Source organism: Tamandua tetradactyla, chromosome 17, assembly GCF_023851605.1.
Source record: "Tamandua tetradactyla isolate mTamTet1 chromosome 17, mTamTet1.pri, whole genome shotgun sequence".
Taxonomy (NCBI): Eukaryota; Metazoa; Chordata; class Mammalia; order Pilosa; family Myrmecophagidae; genus Tamandua; species Tamandua tetradactyla.
The window spans coordinates 22,819,024-22,839,329 of NC_135343.1; the positions used below are offsets into that span (position 1 = coordinate 22,819,024).

The window sequence follows — 20,306 nt, forward strand, 5'->3', positions numbered from 1 at the left end:
CATTTTCCATCCCCTGTCTGTCCAAATCCCAGTCATTTCTCAAGATTCTCAACTTCTTACCCTTCTACGCATCTTCCTTGCCTACCAGAACTCTCGCTCATTTCACCTTCCTTTGACCTCAAATGGATCTAACTGTGCCAAACAATTTAGTACTTCATTCTCCATAGGCTATTACACATTTCTAATTAAAAAAAAAAAAATTATGGCTAAACAAACTGTGGTATATACATACGATGGAATATTATGCAGCTTTAAGACAGGATAAACTTATGAACCATGTAATAACATGGATGGACCTAGAGAACATTATGCTGAGTGAGTCTAGCCAAAAACTAAAGGACAAATACTGTATGGTCCCACTGATGTGAACGGACATTCGAGAATAAATTTGGAATATGTCATTGGTAACAGAGTCCAGCAGGAGGTAGAAACAGGGTAAGACAATGGGCAATTGGAGCTGAAGGGATACAGACTGTGCAACAGGACTAGATACAAAAACTCAAAAATGGACAGCACAATAATACCTAATTGTAAAGTAATCATGTTAAAACACTGAATGAAGCTGCATCTGAGCTATAGGTTTTTGTTTTGTTTTGTTTTCTTTTCTTTTCTTTTTACTATTATTACTTTTATTTTTTTCTCTATATTAACATTCTATATCTTTTTCAGGTGTGTTGCTAGTTCTTCTAAACCGATGCAAATGTACTAAGAAACGATGATCATGCATCTATGTGATGATGCTAAGAATTACTGAGTGCATATGTAGAATGGTATGATTTCTAAATGTTGGGTTAATTTCTTTTTTTCCGTTAATTAAAAAAAAAAGAGAGAGAAGGGGTAATTGGAGCTGAAGGGATACAGACTGTGCAACAGGACTGGATATAAAAACTCAGAAATGGACAGCACAATACTACCTAATTGTAATGCAATTATGTTAAAACATTGAATGAAGCTGCATGTGAGGTATAGGTTTTTTTTTCTATTATCATTTTAATTCTTATTCTGTTGTCTTTTTATTTCTTTTTCTAAATCGATACAAATGTACTAAGAAATGATGAATATGCAACTATGTGATGATATTAAGAATTACTGATTGTACATGTAGAATGGAATGATTTCTAAATGTTTTGTTAATTTTTTTTAATTGATAAAAAAAAAAAATTATACAACAAACCTGAGAATTTATACAGTGTGCAATGGCCAGAGCCATAACAAACACTTCTTTTGGGATACAGTTGTTCATGGTGGCTAAAAGATTCTGAAATCAGACTGCCTTGATTAAACTCTAGGCTCCTAGCACTTATTAGATGTGTGATCTTGAGCCAAAAACTTGACTACTCTGAGCCTCAGTGTTCCAATCTGAAAAATGCAGATAATAAAATATCTACTTATCTTATGGGGAATCCATGAAAAGCTTCTAGGATAAAATCAGGCACAAAGTAAGAGTTCTGAAAATGTTAGCACTATGATCAGCATCATCATGGGATGTATCTATTATTATTCCTCACAGAGTTCAAAACAGGCCTGGGCCACACCACACATTTGTAAAGACCATAAGTTGCTATCGGAGGGGCAATTAATAGCCCCAGAAATAAATGTAGATTCTGCCTTTCAGAACCACATCTCTTTGTATTTATTGACATCATAGTTTGTTGAATGCCCCTTAGAACTGTTCTGTGTATACACTCATATATTGGGCCACCAACATCCAGTTAACATGGATAACTCAGCAGTGATGCATCAGAACTACTGGGTCTGTTTTTCACTGACAGTTACATGAACCAGATTTGTATGGGCAAAATCTTCTCTCTAGAATAAACCAAAGTGTTTTACTGCTTATCAACAACACCCAGGGTTAATAATTTATAAATTCAAAGTTATTAAGCTTTGCCTTTAAGAAGTCTATACCATTAAGATTGTAGCCATACAACATAACAGGAACTCATTCTAGTAGCCAAAAGAAACTGTGTTTTGCCTGAATGAAAATAAGCAGCATTTATGGAAAAATATTCACACAAGTCAAAATTCAGACACTTCCCAATTCCTCTCTCCTCATACTCCAACAAGCTCTAACCCTAACAAAACTCACATCAGATGACAGCTGAGAATGAAGGATAAAATTACTGATATCTTTTCAGCTGGCAGCTTTGCTTAGGTAGCTAATAAGTAACTTTGCCATATTATCAGTGAAACAGCTCTATCTTTTTAGAACATAGTCAGAATATGGGAAAAAAATTGCTTCATTATGCAAGTCATTTTTTTATGTAGTCTCTGTTTCTCTATTAGCCTAGTTTTTGTTTTTGTATACAGTTGTTTTGTTTTTGTTTTTGTTTTTTCTTTTTCTTGTAATGCTCAAATAAGTCACCACTGTATTCATAATACTTACAGCATTTAGGTAGAGATGAGCAAGGCATTTAGCTTAATTTTAGACCCAATTTCTCTTTTTACTTGACTTTCTTTTATAGAAAATACACAACTGCCCATGCAAATCTCAAAAATGAATTACATACAGACTAGTAAAGAAGAGGAACTTAATTCCTTCATAATGTTCTATAAGCCATTCCCCTCCCTGCAATTCTACATAAACGATGGTAGAATACTGAATTTAAAGTTGTGCCATTTGACTCTGGAAACATCCGTTCTTCAGCGAAGGTGCTTTCAGTCCAGATCTGAAATGATGAGATCATGAATTAGGAATGATTGCAGCGACAGTGATATTTACCTCTTTGAGACAGCCCATAAAGTTGTTACTGACTGGTGACCCTGGAAGGTCTGCTGTGCTGGGACTGCCTCCGACATAGAAAAAGTCATCAGACCCCAGCATGGTATAATCTTCTTGTGTGTAGCCCGTTGTGGTAAGAATCCCATCCACTGATATTGTCACCTAGATAACAAAGCACAGGGAAAGGACACGCTATACTCAGACCTAGATACTGTAATCCTGGGATATGCCTGTTTTGTGTTTTGTTTTGTTTTATTTTTTTTTGTTTTGCTTTTTGCTTTTTTTTCTGTTTTTTTTTTTTATTATTATTTATTTTTAAACCTATGGCGGAACCCATTTTCATGTCTGTTTGAGGTTTATTCTTGGATTCTATTCAACTAGCCCTAAGAGATCTAAGCTAGTTAGAGAGTTAACTGATTATTGAACTAGTGTCAGCATCATCCCTATTGCAACTCAAAAGTTATTTAGCAGACACAAAAATGGTGTTAGTAAAATGCTTCCTAAGTTAGTTTTGCTGGTGTACATATTAGTAAAGTTTAGTTGTCTGTTATTAACTAATCACAACGTGCACCTTGTTAACATAAAAGGCGCAAGCTATTTCCAGCAACGTCACTATTTGCACTACTGAGCAGCAGCTGTTGAGCATGCAAGTGCCTAAGTCATGCCAAAGTGGGGGAGGAGGGGAGGCAAAACAACCAGTAGAAGCAGCACAAGCTGATAGGCACATGCAGAAGGTACAGTACAGTTCAGAAAGGAAAGGAAAGAAAATGGGGAGAACCAAAGGGGGAAAAAAAACTGCATTGTGATGACGTAAAGATGAGTGGGTGTGGCATCTCCATCATTCCCAAATCAAGGTTTCATGCCATGCATCATGAATGGTTAGAGACTGGCTGAGCCTGCGGTCACTCAGGCCAGCCACCATTTGTCTTATCCCGTGTTAACCACAGCTGGATGCAAAACGTTCGAAACGTTAACGATGCCCCTATAGGTGAGTTGGAGAACAGAAGTTGACAGGAACAGGTAAAAAATAAGGTCAACAACAGATGAAAAGAAGGAGGTCAAAGTAAGCAGAAGAGTACCAACCGCAGTTCCTCTTTTGTTAATGATGTCTACAGTTAAAAGAAAGAAAGAAAACACACGGCAAACCCAAAATAAGAAACAATTAGAATGATATCTACCGAACAATGTAGTTTGTTTACCATAGCGTGTCCAATGCCTGAGTGCTTTGTGGAGAAGGGGGGAGAAAGGAAATTAAAAACTGTGAACAGAATAACGATCGTTACTTAAAAAATATGATGGTCTCTACCATGTTAGTACATTTTTTGATTCAGGTAACGGTTAGTAGAATGAAACATTCCATGAATGACATGTTAGTTATTAAGCATGTTAGTAACATAGAAAAAGGGCAAAAAAATTTTACAAGAAAAAAGCAGACTAACAGGCCTCCCACAGAGGTAATATTTTTCCTGCCATTATCGTTCATAACTTGCTACCAGACAGAAACAGACACATGGCAACATTCCCTTTGCCTTCCTGAGTACATCTGACAAACATTTAAAAAGTCTAACAGGGATTCAAAGGCCTGGAGCTCATCAGCTGACCACTGCTGCCCTATGCCCGTAATTGACCCTCCCCCACCCTGGCCCACCCCAGCCCCAGCAAATTAGGTCCGCATTGCCCTACTACTCAATTTTTACAGCATACAAGGACTCCTCCTCAACTCCAAAACTTCATTCGGTCATATTGATGGACTTTAGGGTCACAGTTTACTGCAATGAAACAAAGCAAAGATCCTGACACATAGAATGAGTAGAATGGATTTGTTTTGTATCTGTCCTGCCACACATGCACCCCAGCTATGGAACTACAGTTTCCTCTGAGCTACCAATTCACGGTTTAGTTTGTAACCTGAGCAAAGGCAAATCTAGAAAGTGGGCTCCCCAAGCCCCACCCTTCCTTCTGTGCTTCTCTCAAATGAGCCTCTGGTCTCTTGGAGAGAAAAAAAATTAAAAGGAAACCAAAGAGACAGGCTGACAGGAAGCCTGGAGGCTACAGCTAAACGAATGGTGGGTGATCATCAACCAAGGCAGTTGTGAAGCATGTGGGGCCCCTCTCAAGTCAGTGTTTTGGGGGTCCTCAAGAATTCTTCAGTTTTACTTGTCTGCCTTAACTAGACTGCATTGCTAAAGCTCCTTTTTTTGCTTCTCTAGCTCAGATAGTTTAAAGCCTTTTCAGAAGCAGGAAAGAAAAGGTTAGACATTTAACAGCTCAGAAAGAGAGGGCTGTTTTAGTAAAGGAAAACCAGAGACAATCCAGTCATTCTGCAACTGTTCAGAGAAACAACAAATATGTTAAGGATATTAGTTTGAGATCAGCAGATGCGTCAGAAAAAATAGCCACTGTCAACACTTAACAAAATGGTACATTAGAATATCATAAAATGTTGAATAATAACCAAAAATTATAATGTTCAATATATAGGACAATCTATTTACTTTCACCTATATACATATATATATATATATATATATATATATATATATACACACACTATAATAATATGCCTTAGTTAAAAACATACAGTATATGTGGACCCCAAAGATTTACTAAAGAATTTATATTTTCCTGGTAAACAGTGCCTCTTGAAAGAAGTTTGTAAAAGTACAATCAAATAGAAATGGGCACTCCAAGGTGAACTGACCTGAACAGAGTCATTTTGGGTTTAACTTAAAATGCCTGTGCTTAAAAACAGTATCTGCACAAACAGACTCTTCAGGGGATATGTAAACCCCCAGTCATTTTTACCCCCTCAGGACTATTCATGTCCCCATTTCTAGGTTGGGGTTGGGTAGAGTGTAGGGATTGTTACAATCCCAAATCACAAACACACTGTTTCTGTGATTACAAAAAAGGAACTGTGATTTAATGACCCCAATGTGCATGCTTCCAAATGATCACCATGAAACTATAATTTAAAATCAAACAAACAAACAAACAAACAAAAAACACAACAAGATCACACACATCACAGGAAGGGCAGGGCACAGGGACATCCTTGCAGCCCCCTGGGAAATGGTTATATGCTGCTGTATCAAAATAGCCTTTGGGCCCCCAGAACTTTCTAGATATGCCCCTGCTCAAGTACGGCAGGAAGATTCATCTCAGAAGAAGAAAGAGCTCATTTGTAAGCAACTCCAAGGAGCCCTCTACCATGTTGTTAGGTTTCCAAGTACCACACACACAGCTGTAGCGAGAAACAAAGCCAGTTACTCTCTTATCCACTGCGCTGTTACCTGACGCAGATTCCTGGTGACTTTCACATCATGCCAGGCATTATCATTAAACTTCCCGTTCACGGGCTCCACTAGTGCTTCAAAGGCCCCTGATCCCAAATTAATGACCAGAGAGACAGCTCCATTTTTCAGGGCAAGATTGACATAATCGGCCGATTTTCCGGTGTGAAGCATCAGTCCATTCCTCTGAAGGGTTTTAAAGGACAGAGTTATTTCATCGCTGCTGCTTTGAATGGGGTTTTGAGACAAGTCGTAGCAGAAGTATTCAGATCCCTTGAAAGTAGCAATATATTCTTCTTTTCCTAGAGGGAAACAGATACACATACATGTATAAGTAAAGAAATATATAAACCAGCAGATCTTAAGGAAAAAAAAAAAGCTTCGATCCCCAAATTAACTTTTTACCTAATTAACATTCACGACAAGAGTCCTGCCAAAGACTGAAACAGTACTGTAGGTGACAGTATATTTTTAAATAGACCTTCTCGGCTCTTGGGCCATCAACCATAGTAGCTAAAACTGACATTCTTGAAAATTTAATTAAATTTAAGTATTACTGCAAGAGCTCTAATCAGAGAAAGTAGCTTTGAGATCTCCTCAGGCCACAAATCAGGCACCATAAATGTACAGTGGATGGTTCTGCTCCCCTGAGAACAATGGATTCCACCACTTTTTGCAAACTTATTTTCATACAGTCAAGGCATTATTTTAATTTTCAGTGAGATATTATATTTGAAGATTTTTTCAATGAAAAACCAAATATTTTCAACAATGAGAGATAAATTATCTACTGAGAGAAGTTGGGGCAAGGAAAGAGAAAAATAGGATCTGGTCTAAAGTAAACAGATCCCCTATATAGTATGCACATTTTTTTCTCCCTGGATGGAGAAAGCAGTGATTGAAAGCCTAATGGGGCCGCTGGATTGTTGATGCATTTCCCGGCCTTGCCAAGGATATGGGGACAGCTGGCTTCTATGAGACTGGTAAGAATTCCAGCACAATATCATGAGAATAGCATGTGAACACAGGCTCAACATTTTCTACACATCTCAGTTGTCCCCATATCTAGGAGTAATAATTTGGAGCCCACAAAATGCCAGTCAGATCAAATGGAAAATTATGAAATTGTGCCAAGAAAAAGGAAACAGTACATTATAGATTCAGGCTCTGATAACCTATAATTGTTACAATTATACAATTGCTATAAATTGTAACCAGTAGTGGCAAACCTTAATTCCTTCTTTCTTGTAATACAGCAACTCAGCTATGTCCACTAGAGGGCTCTGATACCAGCAGGCATCTCATTCTCTCCCTGGCAGCAGTTCTTCAGGACTGTTTTCATTTGATAGTCAAATAACCCATGTCCTAACATCAGAGCTCAAATTCTGGACGTAGAAACTAACATAAGTGGCTACTGATAGACAAGGGGTGGCAGTGAGTGGTAACACAATGAACACTTCAAGTCTTTCACAAAGCATGAGCCCTGGTAAAAAGGTAACTGACTACTAGTAAACTACTAGTGAAGACCAGTGGTCAGGACAAACCCACCACATTTTGAGTCAGAGTCATAGCAAGAACAATCCAATTAATACTAAAGGGTCCTTCCCATCCTACTATGTGCTAAGCCCAGTACTAGTCTTTAGGGTCAATGGGATGAACAAACCTGACCTAGTTCCCATCTCTGAAAGTTTTGATTCCAGGCATCTGCTTCCCCTACCAGTGTAATTCAGCAAGTGGCTGAATATTGGGAGTTGACATGATTAAATATCTCTGCTCTACTTGGGGGAAAAAACATGGGTCAAATTATGAATTTAGATCCTGGCTTGGACACTTGCTTGCTAGCTGTATCACTGGGGACAATGATGGCATCTTTTTTAAATCCCAATTTCTGAAAATGGGTGGTGATACCAATCTTTCAGGATAGATGTAAGGACAAAATTAAATAATGTCTGTAAAAGGCTCTGGCAAAGTTCCTAGCACAGAGTGAGTGCTAGGAATAGCAAGACACCTTCCTCCTTGCCCGTGTAATGTGGAAAATGTGATAAATGATCTAAAACAAATAGCTTATGTCATACTTAATTGTGAAATATTAGATTATTTTCTTTGTGATCAGAAGTTGGATAAAGTTGCCCATTATCAATACTTCTATTCAAATTATACCTAAAGTACTAGCAAATGGAAGAAGAGGAAAAAAAATCCATAAAATTATGAAGATTGCAAATGAAGAAAATAATGTAATATTAGCAAAAAAGATATATACATTGAAAAACCAAAAAATCTACAAATTGGCCTTAATGAGCTATTTTAGAAAGATAAAAGTTCAAAATATATGCATTTCTATGTATTGGGAACAATATTTTTCAACATATATAAATATATATAATGAGCAAGATTTAATGAAATTCCAATAAAAATTTTAGTGTATGTTCTTAAAGAATTTGAAAGGCTGATAATATAACAAAAGTAAAGGACTCAAAATAGCAAAGAGATGTCAGAGAAAGAAGATTGAGCAACTTGACCAAGTAGAGATGAGCCTTATTAGAAAATTATGGCAATTCAGAGAATGCATTAGGATAGGTAAAAGGAGGAGATAAGGATAATTAACCAAATCAAAAATAATCTTAAGATATTAAATTATGATTTATATCAAGTCAGGCATTTCAGATAAGAGAGATTAGTAGTTAAATTGTGATGGAACAACTGGTTTTCTCAATGAACTAAGTGAAATTGGATCCTTATATCATTTTGTTCACAAAAATCAAGTCTACATGCATTAAAGATATAAATTAGAGAAACAAATCTTTAAAACTATTGTGAGACAAGAAATTATGATTCTGAGGTACGGAAGGATTTCTTAACTAGTCATAAATGGCAATAATAAAATACTGATAAATTCAACCACATTAAAATAAGGAGCATCTGTTCATCAATGATAACATAGAGAGAAAAAATACTAAATAAAAACTTGGGAGAAAATATTTTCATTTCACATTTATTGATGAAGCACTCAAATCAATACAAAAAGGACAAATAAAGGAAAAATGAACAAAAGAAAATTACAGTCATTTCACAGAAAAATAGATACACATGTCCTATGAAGAAATGAAAAATGCTCAATCCTATTCATTTTCTGGGAAATGTAAAAATCAAACTATATTCACATACTGCTTCATACCCATGAAACTGACAAAAAGCTGGGGGAAAAGTAGAAAAATTCCAAGTTTTGGCAAAGCTATGGATAAACAGTAAGTCTTAATCCTCTGCTATGGAAGTATAAAAGGTAAAAAAAACATTTTGGAAAACAGTATGATATTATCTAACAGAATTGTTCAAACTGCAGTTGCAGTCCTATATACCCTAGAGAAGATACTTATATGAAGGCCATAACAGAATAAAGCAAGACACTTAACACAATCATCAACAGGACTATGGATAAATCAGGTATTTATGCAAAGGAATGCTACACTGCAACACAGTAAATGAATTACAGCTGTGTTGTGTAAGTAATCTTAAAAACAATAAATTTTGAGTATGTGCAATTTGATTCCTTTTATACAAAGTTCAAAAAGATGCAAAGGAAATAATATATCACTTACAGATTCATTCTTATGTATGAAAATCATAAAAAAGAAGGGATATTAAAGACTAGTTTCTTCTTTTAAAAGTGGGAGAAGTAATTTGAACTTCTAAAATATTATTAAATTTTATATTTCTTGAACTAATTAACTACAAACACAGTCATTTTAGGATTATTCTTGAAACATATGTTCATAAGCATATATATTTTATTTTCCCTTGTATGTCTAATAAATCCGCAATGGATTTTTAAGGTAAGAAAACAGGAAAAGATGTGAGAATACACTTATATCTTACATATAAATGATAGATTGATTTTATACTGAGCTTTTATTAAATTTATAATCAGGTTCAAGTATAAAGATATTCCCTTAAAAAATACAAACAACAATGAAAATCAAATAAAAGCACAGAGAGCTCATTTTATTGGTGTTGAGAAATGATATCATTTCAAAACCATATTTTAGGATAAATGTGAACACAAGGAGACAAAAGACATTCCTTAAGACATTAGACCATCATTTTTATGATAAATATCACCAAAACTATTTTACATTGATTCACTTCACTCTCATTACTATATCCACAGAAGCATAAGTGATAGGCAAAGGATGATCAAGTTTATTGTGGGAGATGAAGCGGTAGAATAAATCAGTGACCACAGACCATTTCCCAGTCATAGGGTTTAAGTTGACAATTTGACAAAGGTTTCTCATTTGTGAATTAGTTTTCATGAAATTATTTACTTAGGCATTCAAAATAAACTATTATTTTTCTAAGTTTAATAAAATAATAAAAAATCCTTCAGGTAGGAACTGCCCTGGAAAATCCCGTGTGAACAGTTGGTTTAATATGTATTATGATGACAGTGATACAGAAAGATTCTTCTCCCCCTTGCTTTTTCAGAATTCTTTCAATCTGCTTGCTTAATTTCCTAGTTTGAGTGATCCTTTCAGGCAGGTGTAAAGACTTGTTTACGTAGCCATTTGTAATTATCAATGCATTTTTCTTATGTGTCAGTTCTGTGAGTATGTTCTGGGTATTAGTATATCTCTTTTCCATGATAAACAGGCTTGGAAAATTTTGCTATCTCACCAAGATTAAGGTTACTCAAGCAGTCTCTGGCAGACTATGACTTGACTCCACCTAATTGAGCCTTTCCTATAGTTAGCATAGTTTCTGACCAAGTAGGCACATACAAAGTGTTGTTTGACTACCTGCATCTTAACAAGTTACTTGAAAAAGCTTTATTTCAAGATAGCTTCTGTTCTTCCTCTGTCAGACTAGACTGATAAACTTCTCTATGAAGTGACAGCTCAGTCTGTTTCCCATTTACTTTTACATTGAGAAGAGTCAAATGCAGTATCAGGTAGGTGATACGAGGGAAGATTTTTTTCTAGCCTATTCCCAAATAGAAGTAACCAAATTGATCATAAATGGTGCTGAATTATCATGAGAGAAAAGAACACTATCATTATTACAGAAATTGACCAACTTTAAAAAGCACCATCTGCTATTGTGGTTCTACGTGGGAATTTCACATATAAAGAACTTGGCATCTCAGTCATTAGAAAATAGTTATTTGTGATCCATCCTCTTATTAACTAAATTATATAACCTCTTCCTGTTCTTAATTTTATAGCTGTCTTGTCCTTTTGTTTGAATAAAAAAGCAATTCTAATAAACATGTGGCGCAGGCTTAAAAAAACTAGCTACTATAATCAATAAAAATAACATTCCCAAACTCATTTCCATTGATTTCTCACTGATTATTGCTCTGATCATCTGATGATAGTTAGTCAAGTGAATTCTCAATTCTTATACATATATACGCGTCATCTGTAGTGGGGTCTCCTTATCTGAAGATATTAGCAATATTTTTCATTCCTATTGAAAGTTCAGAAAAGGATTCAGAGGCAGGGGGGGCTTTAAAGACCCTCCTCAAGACTTTTAGTTTCTGTTATTAAGAAAGTGGGGCCCATGGAGTTTAAGCAACTGTCAGGATCAGAAAGCGTACCAGTAACAGAGGCAAAACTAGAACTCAGCCTTCTAGCTACTAAGTCAATTTCTATCTGATGCACCACACTAGCTATTTGTCAAATAATTATACCAGTACCAAACTCAAGGTAAAAGAAAGAAAAATAATTGTTTGCAAAGATGTGTCCTATTAAAATAGTATGACAGGATAATTATGTTTAGTGAATTCATTTATTTAAATAACTAAATTACAATGTTTGGGGACTTGAAGAGGTTATGTCCAGTTAATAAACAATAAAACATGATACACAAGCAATGTATTCTTGATGACCTCCTATCAATTCCAAGTCTGCATAACTAAGAATAATTCTCAGTAAAGGATTTATTTGCCAGATAATGTGGCAAAACTAAGAGGAAAATAGTAAACAAAGTTTGCAATTCACAAGATTTCAAGCTATAAAGTTAATGTTGACGACTTTTTAATAGAGTGAGATACCTAAAAGAAAATTATCAGTTTTTATATTGTTTAATTCCAAATTTAGGTAATTCAAAGTCATACTAAGTGAAACCAAACTGTGTTTGAAAAAGTCGATTCTGTACAATATGTCACTACTTTTTAAAATGCCACAAATGAAACATGAATCTGCGAAGGGAAATATACTCTTTCATAAAAGAATATGCACTTCATATGAAAATACATAAATCACAGTATTTTCTACATTATATTTACAAGATATTTCCTCTAAGGCTTTGTTTACTACCTTACATCTTTATAATTAAGCTTTGTTCAATGTCATATGCCAAATTCCAAGCATCAGAGTGAAGAGTTGTTTATAATATTCTGTTGACAATATAAAGAATGGGTTTACATTCATTTTAAAATACAGGCCCCAAATACCTGGTGCAATTCTAATAGGTGTCAAACAATAAAAATGGAAAAGATATTGGATCCAAATTAATATATAATCAACAAATATTTATATAAAGAAAATATAAAGAACGAATGCAATCAATAACAAAAATAGGAAAAATAAACAAAATACTTGAGCCTACACTCTACAAAAAAGGATAATCAAAATAAATGATGCTCAACTTCATTTGTTTTCATAAAAATGCAAACAAAACTATAATGAGAGACCACTATATTCCCACCAGAACGAAAAAAAAAAAAAAAAAAAAGTAAAACAATATCATGTGTTCCTGAAGATGTGGAAAAAATTAGAACTCTTATACATTACTGGAGGGCAATCTTTGCAAAATTATTTGGCAGTATATATTTTTTCTTTACTAGAAAAGCTGCAGGTTTACAGAACAATCATGCAAAAAATACAAGATTTCCAAACACCACCCCACCATCAACACCTTGCACTGGTGTGGAATATTTGTTACAATTGATGACAGCACATTTTTATAATTGTACCATTAATTTAAAGTCCATGGTTTAACTTAGGGTTCACTGTGTAGTATAGTTTCATGGATTTTTAATTTAATTTTTATTCTGTACCATATACAAAATCTAACATTTCTCTTCTTAATTATATTCAGATATATATTTCAGTGCTATCAATTGCGTTCACAATATTGTGCTACCATAACCACTATCCATTACTAAAACTTTTCCATCATTCCAAATAGTAACCCTGTACATTTTATGCCTTAACTTTCCATTCCTTATCCACATTGCATTCCCTGGTAACCTCTATTCTACATTCTGACTCTATATGTTTGCTTATTCTAATTGTTTCAAAACAGTGAGCTCAAACAGTATGTGTACTTTTGTGCCTTCCTTATTTCACTCAACATGATGACTTCAAGGATCATACATGCTGCAGCATGTATCAGGATTCCATTTCCATTTTTTTTTTTTTTTACATGGGCAGGCACTGGGAATCGAAACCGGGTCCTCTGGCATGGCAGGCGAGCATTCTTGCCTGCTGAGCCACCATGGCCTGCCCCCATTTCCTTTTAACAGTTGAATAATATTCCACTGTATGTATATATCACATTTTGTTGATACAGTATCTACAAAAGTATCTACATTCATCAGATGGTAGATACTTCAGTTGCTTCCATCTTCTGGAAATTGCAAAGAACACCCCTTGAACATTGGCATACAAATATCTGTTTGAGTCCCTGCATTTAATTCTTGTAGGTATATATCTAGTAGAGTGATTGCCAGGTCCTATATAATAGCTCTATACTTAACTTTCTGAGGAACGCCAAATTATCTTCCAAAGTGACTGTATCATTTTACATTACGCCTAGCAATGAATGAGTGTTCATATTTCTCTGTAGCTTCTGCAACACTCGTTATTTTCCATTTTTTAAATAACAGCCATTCTAATGGATGTGAAATGGTATCTCACTGTGGTTTTGATTTGCATTTCCCTCATGACTAATGATATTGAGCATTTTTTTCACATGCTTTCTGGCAATTTGTGTATCACCTTTGGAGAGATGGTTGTTCAAGTCCTATTTTTTAAATAGGGCTATTTGTCTTTTTATTGTTGAGTTGTAGGACTCCTTTACATATTCTGGACATTAAACCCTTATCAGATAGGTGATTTCCAAATATCTTTTCCCATTGTGCAGTTTATGTTTTACTTTTATGATAAAATCCAACAAGGAACAAAGGTTTCTTAAAAATTTTGATGATATTCCACTTATCTATTTATTTTGTTGCTTGTGCTTTGGATATAAAGTCTAAGTAACCACAGCCTAACATGAGGTCCTGGAGAGGCTTCCTTAGGTTTTCTTCTAGGAGTTTGATAGTTCTAGAGCTTATATTTAGGTCTTCGATTAATTTTAGATAATTTGTATATGCTGCATGAGACCGGGGTCCTCCTTAATTTTTTTTGCAAATGGAGATTCAGTTTTCTTAGCACCACTTGTTAAAGACACTGTTCTGTCCCAATTAGTGGTCTTTGCCACCTTGTCAAAAATCAATTGGCCATAAATGTGAGGGTTAATTTCTGAGCTCTCAATTTTATTCTATTGGTTTATATGTCTAGTCTTGTGCCTATATCTTGCTGTTCTGATTACTGTGGTTTTGTAATAACTTTTAAGATTAGAAAGGGTGATCCTCCAATTCCATTCTTATTTTTCAAGATGGCTTTTGCTATTGGGGGCCCTTTACACTTGCATATAAATTTGATGATTGGCTTTTCCATTTCTGCAAATAAGGTTGTTGGAATTTTAATTGGGATTTTATTGAATCTGTAAATCACTTTTGGTAGATTGACACCTTAAGAATATTCAGTTTTCTAATCCATGAACATAGAATGCCCTTTCATTTATTTAGGTCCACTTTGATTTCTTTTAGCAAAGTTTTGTAGTTTTCTGTGTATAAGTCCTTCACATCTTTGGTTAGATTTATTCCTAGTATTTGATTCTTTTAGTGGCTAGTATGAATGGAATTGTTTTCTTGATCTGTTTTTCCAGTTGTTCGTGGCTTGTGTGCAGAAATACTACTGATTTTTTGGATAATGATCTTGTACTCTGTCACTTTGCCAAATTCATTTATTAGGAGTTTTGTGGTGGATTTTTCAGGATTTTCTGTATATAAGAGCACATCATCTGCAAATAGTACATGTTTTACTTCCTTTATAACTTGGCTGCCTTTTATTTCTTTTTCTAGCCTAATTGTTTGGCAAGAACTTCCAGTAAAATGTTGAAAATTAGTTGTGATAGTGAATAACCTAGTCTTGTTCCTGATCTCAGAGAGAAAGTTTTAAGTCTTTCACCATTAAGTAGGATGTCATATGGGCTTTTCATATATGCCCTTAATCATGTTGAGGAGACTCCTTCTATTCCTAGTGTTATCAAGAAAGGATTTTGCCAGATGCCTTTTCTGCATCATTTGGGATTATCATGTGCTTTTCCTTCATTCTGTTAATGTGGTGTATTACATTAACTGATTTTCTTATGTTGACCCAACCTTGCTTACCAGGGATAAATCCCACTTGCCCATGGTGCATAAACCTTAATGGGCTGTTGGATTAGGTTTGCTAATATTTTGTTGGGGAGTTTTGCATCTATATTCATAAAAAGATATTGGTCTGTAGTTTTTCCTTCTGGTGGGAGCTTTATCTGGTTTTGGTATGAGGGTGATGTTTACCTCAGAATAAATTAGGGAGTGTTCCCTACTCCTTGATTTTTTGGAAGACTTTGTGCAGAATTGGAGTTAAGTCTTCTTGGAATTTTTGCTAGAGTTCCCCTGTGAAACCATCCGAGTCCTGGGATTTTCTTTGTTGGGAGATTTTTGATTACTGAATCAATCTTTTTAGTAGTAATTGGTTCATTGGAATCTTCCATTTCTTCTTGAGCCAATGTAGGGTTTGTGTGTTTCAAAAAATTTGTCCAATTCATCTAGGTTATCTAATTTATTGGCCTACAGTTGCTTATACCATCCTCTTACAGAACTTTTTATTTCAGCAGGATTGGTAATAATGCCCCTTTTCATTTTTTATTTCATTATTTGTGTACTCTCTCTTTTTTTTCTTTGTCAGATTAGCTAAAGTTTTATTAATTTTATTAATCTTTTCAGAGAATCAATTTTCTATTTTATTGATTCTACTCTTTTTGTCTCTTATTTCATTTATCTCTAATTTTTGCTTTTCATTCCTTGTGTTTGCTTGGATGTAATTGCTCTTCTTTTTTCTAGTTCTTCTAGTTTTGAGGTTAGGTCTCTCATTTTAAGTCTTTCTTCTTTACCAATGTAACTATTTAGAGCTAAAAATTTCCCTCTCACCACTGCCTCCACTGTATTCTGTAAATTTTGTAAATTTTTCTGTAATTTGTAAAACTTATTCTGTAAATTTTGGAATGTTGCATTTTTATTTTAATTTGCTTGAGGGTCTTCCTAATTTAGCATCTTATTTCCTCTTTAACCCATTGGCTGTTTAAGAGTATGTTGTTTAATTTCTGCATATTTGTATATTTTCCATTTCTCCCTGTGTTATTGACTTCTAGCTTCATTCCTTTGTAGTTAAAGAATGTACATTGTATGATTTCAAAATTTTTTAATTTATTGTGACCCAAAATGTGGCCTATCCTGAAGAATGATCCATGTCCATTTGAAATGAATGTGTATTCTGTTTCTGATGGAGGAACAACCCATGAAAGGAGCTCAGACCAGCTCCAAAGGGCCCTGGGTAAGATTTCCTGGCCTGCCCAGCAATGCTGTCCACAGTGAACCACCCCCCCTGGCCTGCCCAGCAATGCTGTCCACAGTGAACCGCCCCCCCCCCATAGCCCTGAGTAGCATAGCAGCTTCAGCTCTCCCCTACGACTGCCCCTGTCTGTGGATGGTCAAAACAATGGCCACCACCACCTTTGTGTGGGTGGGTTGAAACAATGGCTGTTATTGCTGTACAGGGCAGATTGAAGCACTCGCTGCCCTCAGAGCTGGGCCCCCCCCCGTGATCCATATTCTCTAATCAAAATCCATGGTCTGTGATTGGCCATGCCTACCCTTGATCTTGGGGAAGAATTTTTAAAGTCCTTTTCTGTCACCATCCAGCTAGCCAGGGACTGGATCCCAAGGTTGCCTGGTATGAGAGTGGTGTATGACCCCTAGTAGATGAAGAGATAGCAATTTACTGTAACTTATCAGCCTCTTCCTCCTGTTCTTCTGGTCTCCAGACTTCAGAACAGTTGTTTCAGACAGTTCCTCCCTGTTTAGTAGTTGTTTCGGTGGAAGGACTGAGTCCTAGAGCTCACTTCTCTGCATCTTCCCACAGTCCTCCTCCTGGAAATATCTTTTAAAGCTAAAAATCTGCCAACCCTATGTCCCAGTAATTCTTAAATATACATCCAAAAAATTGAACACACAGTTCTCAGAACAGCGAAACAGAATGTTTATAGCAGAACTCTGTGTCATAACCTCAAATGGCACACCACTGAGATTTCCATCAGTAGTAAAATGGATAAATAAATTAGGACACAGTCACACAATGGAACACTGAACAACAATGGGAATAGGCAAAATACAAGTACAAGGAAAAATATGGAGAATTTTCACAATAAAATGTTGAGGAAGAAATGCTGAACACAACTGAGAAAATACTCTCTGATTCCATTCATATAAATTAAAAAAAAAAATACTTGTGAAACTAATCTCTGCTATTAACAGAGAAGATAGTATAGTAGTTAACACTGGAGGAAGGGACTTAAGAAGACACCATTACATTTTAATCTTAATCATTTTTCACTCTTCCAGTAGCACAGATGAAAAACACAGGCCTTGCTCATCCAATTTTCTGAAGCACATTTAAGTGGAAGAATTAGAAGAATGGAATCCTATCACTTGTTTCTATGCTGACTGAACTGACTTTAACAAAGATAAATTTGATGACAATAAATCTTGAGTCCCATTCTCAGGTTCAAAACCATTACTGAACAAGTAATAGAGTATAGGAAACGACTTCTCAGCAGCAGAAGGTAAAACAAAACAAAATTTGGGGAGGAACTAAAACATGAGATAACAGTGTGATGAAGACACTCAAAAAGCCCATGTAAGCATGAGTTATATTCATGTAAGTACTTAGAAAAGGAATAGGATGGTCCTATGTTTATATGCTCACACCTGTCATCAGACCTGTTTTTGAACAAGTGGAATGTGTTCAGTATCACCATACTAAGATGATAAAAGGCTTCTAGATCATATCTGGTAAATACAGAAAGCTTTGAGAAGAAAAGACTTAGGGGATTACCTTATCTTCAAACATCTAGAAGGATGTTCTTTAGAAGGCTGATTACAGAATTCTGTATGGAATCAGCGTTTTAAATAGAATCAATACATAAAAGCTATGGGGAAATAAATTACATCTTAATATAAAGATTTTCTAACTGAGCTATCCACAGGTAAAACAGAAAACAAATTTCTGGTCACAGAAGGGATCTATGTATAAGCAGAAATATTTCATTGGATTTCTTAGTAATTGTTCAATATTTCAGTGGTAGATTGAACAAATGGATCTCTTTCAATACCAAGAATCACTGATTTCTATTTTGTATAAAGATATGGTGGACAAAGAGGTTAAATGACTCTCTTTGTCCATATAGGAAGTGATTCTCAGCACAGTGCTTCCTTCCCCTTACTTGTTTGTAGAGAATAATATCATTAATTTGATCCTATCTCCAAGTTCACTAAAATTCTTTACTAAGAAAACGATCTGCAAGGGAATTGCTCCACATACTAGAGACAGAAATGTCTCTAGGGAGAGAGAAGCCCCACTCTTACCATTTACAACAAAAATGTCAGGTTATTTTCCTATGACAAGGAATTGGCCTATATTATTATTTTTTATTATTTCACTTTTCATATAGAAAGTCCCAGATGACACAGTTGGTAAAGTTTTACTATATCTTTGTGATTCTCTGATTGCATTCAGTGAAAACAAGAAACTAAAACAAATATATGAAAAACAAAAACAAAAAAGGCAGTTGAATAAGAGATATGCTTTGTTTGTTTTTCTACTTTAGATGTTAAATACACAAGAATATCGTGCCAAAATACCCATGACAAAAAAGTTACACGTTAGAAGTTTACATTATTATATTAAAGAATAAGCCAAGATGTTTCTGACTATAAAGGCAAAGCAAGTTTAGAAAAACAGGGATGCCTATCTACTGAAAATCACAATATCATAATGAATTAAGTCTTCAGTCAATAAGAAGTTCAACAAATATGACATCATTTTGTTTCCAGAACCACCTGTATTTTAGAAATTAAAACAGTCGACCAGTTACTCCAAGGAGAAATAGAATTGTTTTGTATGGAGAGTATTTCATTCTTTCCTTAGATATAATGCTATAAATCATTCTCAAATTCCCAAATGTGATTCAGTATATATAAATTCAGAGGCTAAATTCTATCGTTTGCAGCAAAAATCCAACTTCATAAAATATTCACTCTTAAACGTTTTATTTCATCATAGGTACACCTCAAAGCAACCAATTCAGAAATGAAGTACAAAACCTCCATTATCAACTTTGAATTTACTTACACATTATATAGTCCAAAAGAAGAGACAATTCTGATTATATACTTCAGATCATTAAATATGGGAGTTGAATTACTTAGGTATTATTTATTCCAATGACCACATTTATTAGATGAAGAGAGAGGGAGATGGTGCAACAGATACAATTATGGTCACATAATTAATTGGGAGAGAATCAGAATATGACCCATGACCTCTTAAATCTAATCCCATGCTTCTTACCCATACAGTTATCCTCATGAACTAGATCTCTAATTTCGTCCAAAAACTGCAGCTCAAACTTGAGCATATTTGTCCAAAAGAAATAAAACACGGTCCAAAACTCTAGTATAATAGTTTTTCAATCCTATTAAGCAACTGATTTGCATTTGTTTAATAACTGCAGCTGCTGAGAACCAAACAGACCACTCTGCGTATTTCTGGACTGATGACCAGTCAGTTCTACCCAGATTGCCTGATATGAAGGGGAAGTAATGGACAGATAGTCTGTCATTTGTGCAAATGCAGCTATTTCTGGCCTGCCTCAGATCCAAGTCGCAACAACTCATTCTACAACAACCAGGCAGTAGCATCTTTTAACTTGCATCTTTTAACTTTAATTCCAGCAACACAATCTGAATTAAAACACCACTTGGAGAACACAGACCTTACAAAAATTCCCTCCAACAACATGTGAATTCTTTGGATGTCAATTAATGACAATTTAATGAAGAAGTAAATTATAGAAAATAC

General features: G+C 35.0%; 1 protein-coding gene across 17 annotated transcripts in view; it reads right to left on the minus strand.

The window, feature by feature from the left end:
- NRXN1 (neurexin 1) overlaps positions 1–20,306 on the minus strand; it is a 1,149,661-nt gene that overhangs the window by 686,120 nt on the left and 443,235 nt on the right. For 10 of the 17 annotated variants that reach the window (XM_077134208.1, XM_077134207.1, XM_077134192.1 and 7 more), the window contains 3 exons: positions 6,016–6,317; positions 3,922–3,945; positions 2,723–2,884 (listed from right to left, as the gene is read on the minus strand). In XM_077134208.1, the coding sequence (XP_076990323.1) occupies positions 2,723–2,884; positions 3,922–3,945; positions 6,016–6,317 (488 nt within the window). Of the gene's footprint in view, positions 1–1,857; positions 2,670–2,722; positions 2,885–3,921; positions 3,946–6,015; positions 6,318–20,306 lie in introns of those variants that run through there. The other 7 variants (XM_077134200.1, XM_077134199.1, XM_077134198.1 and 4 more) reach the window with 2 other exon arrangements.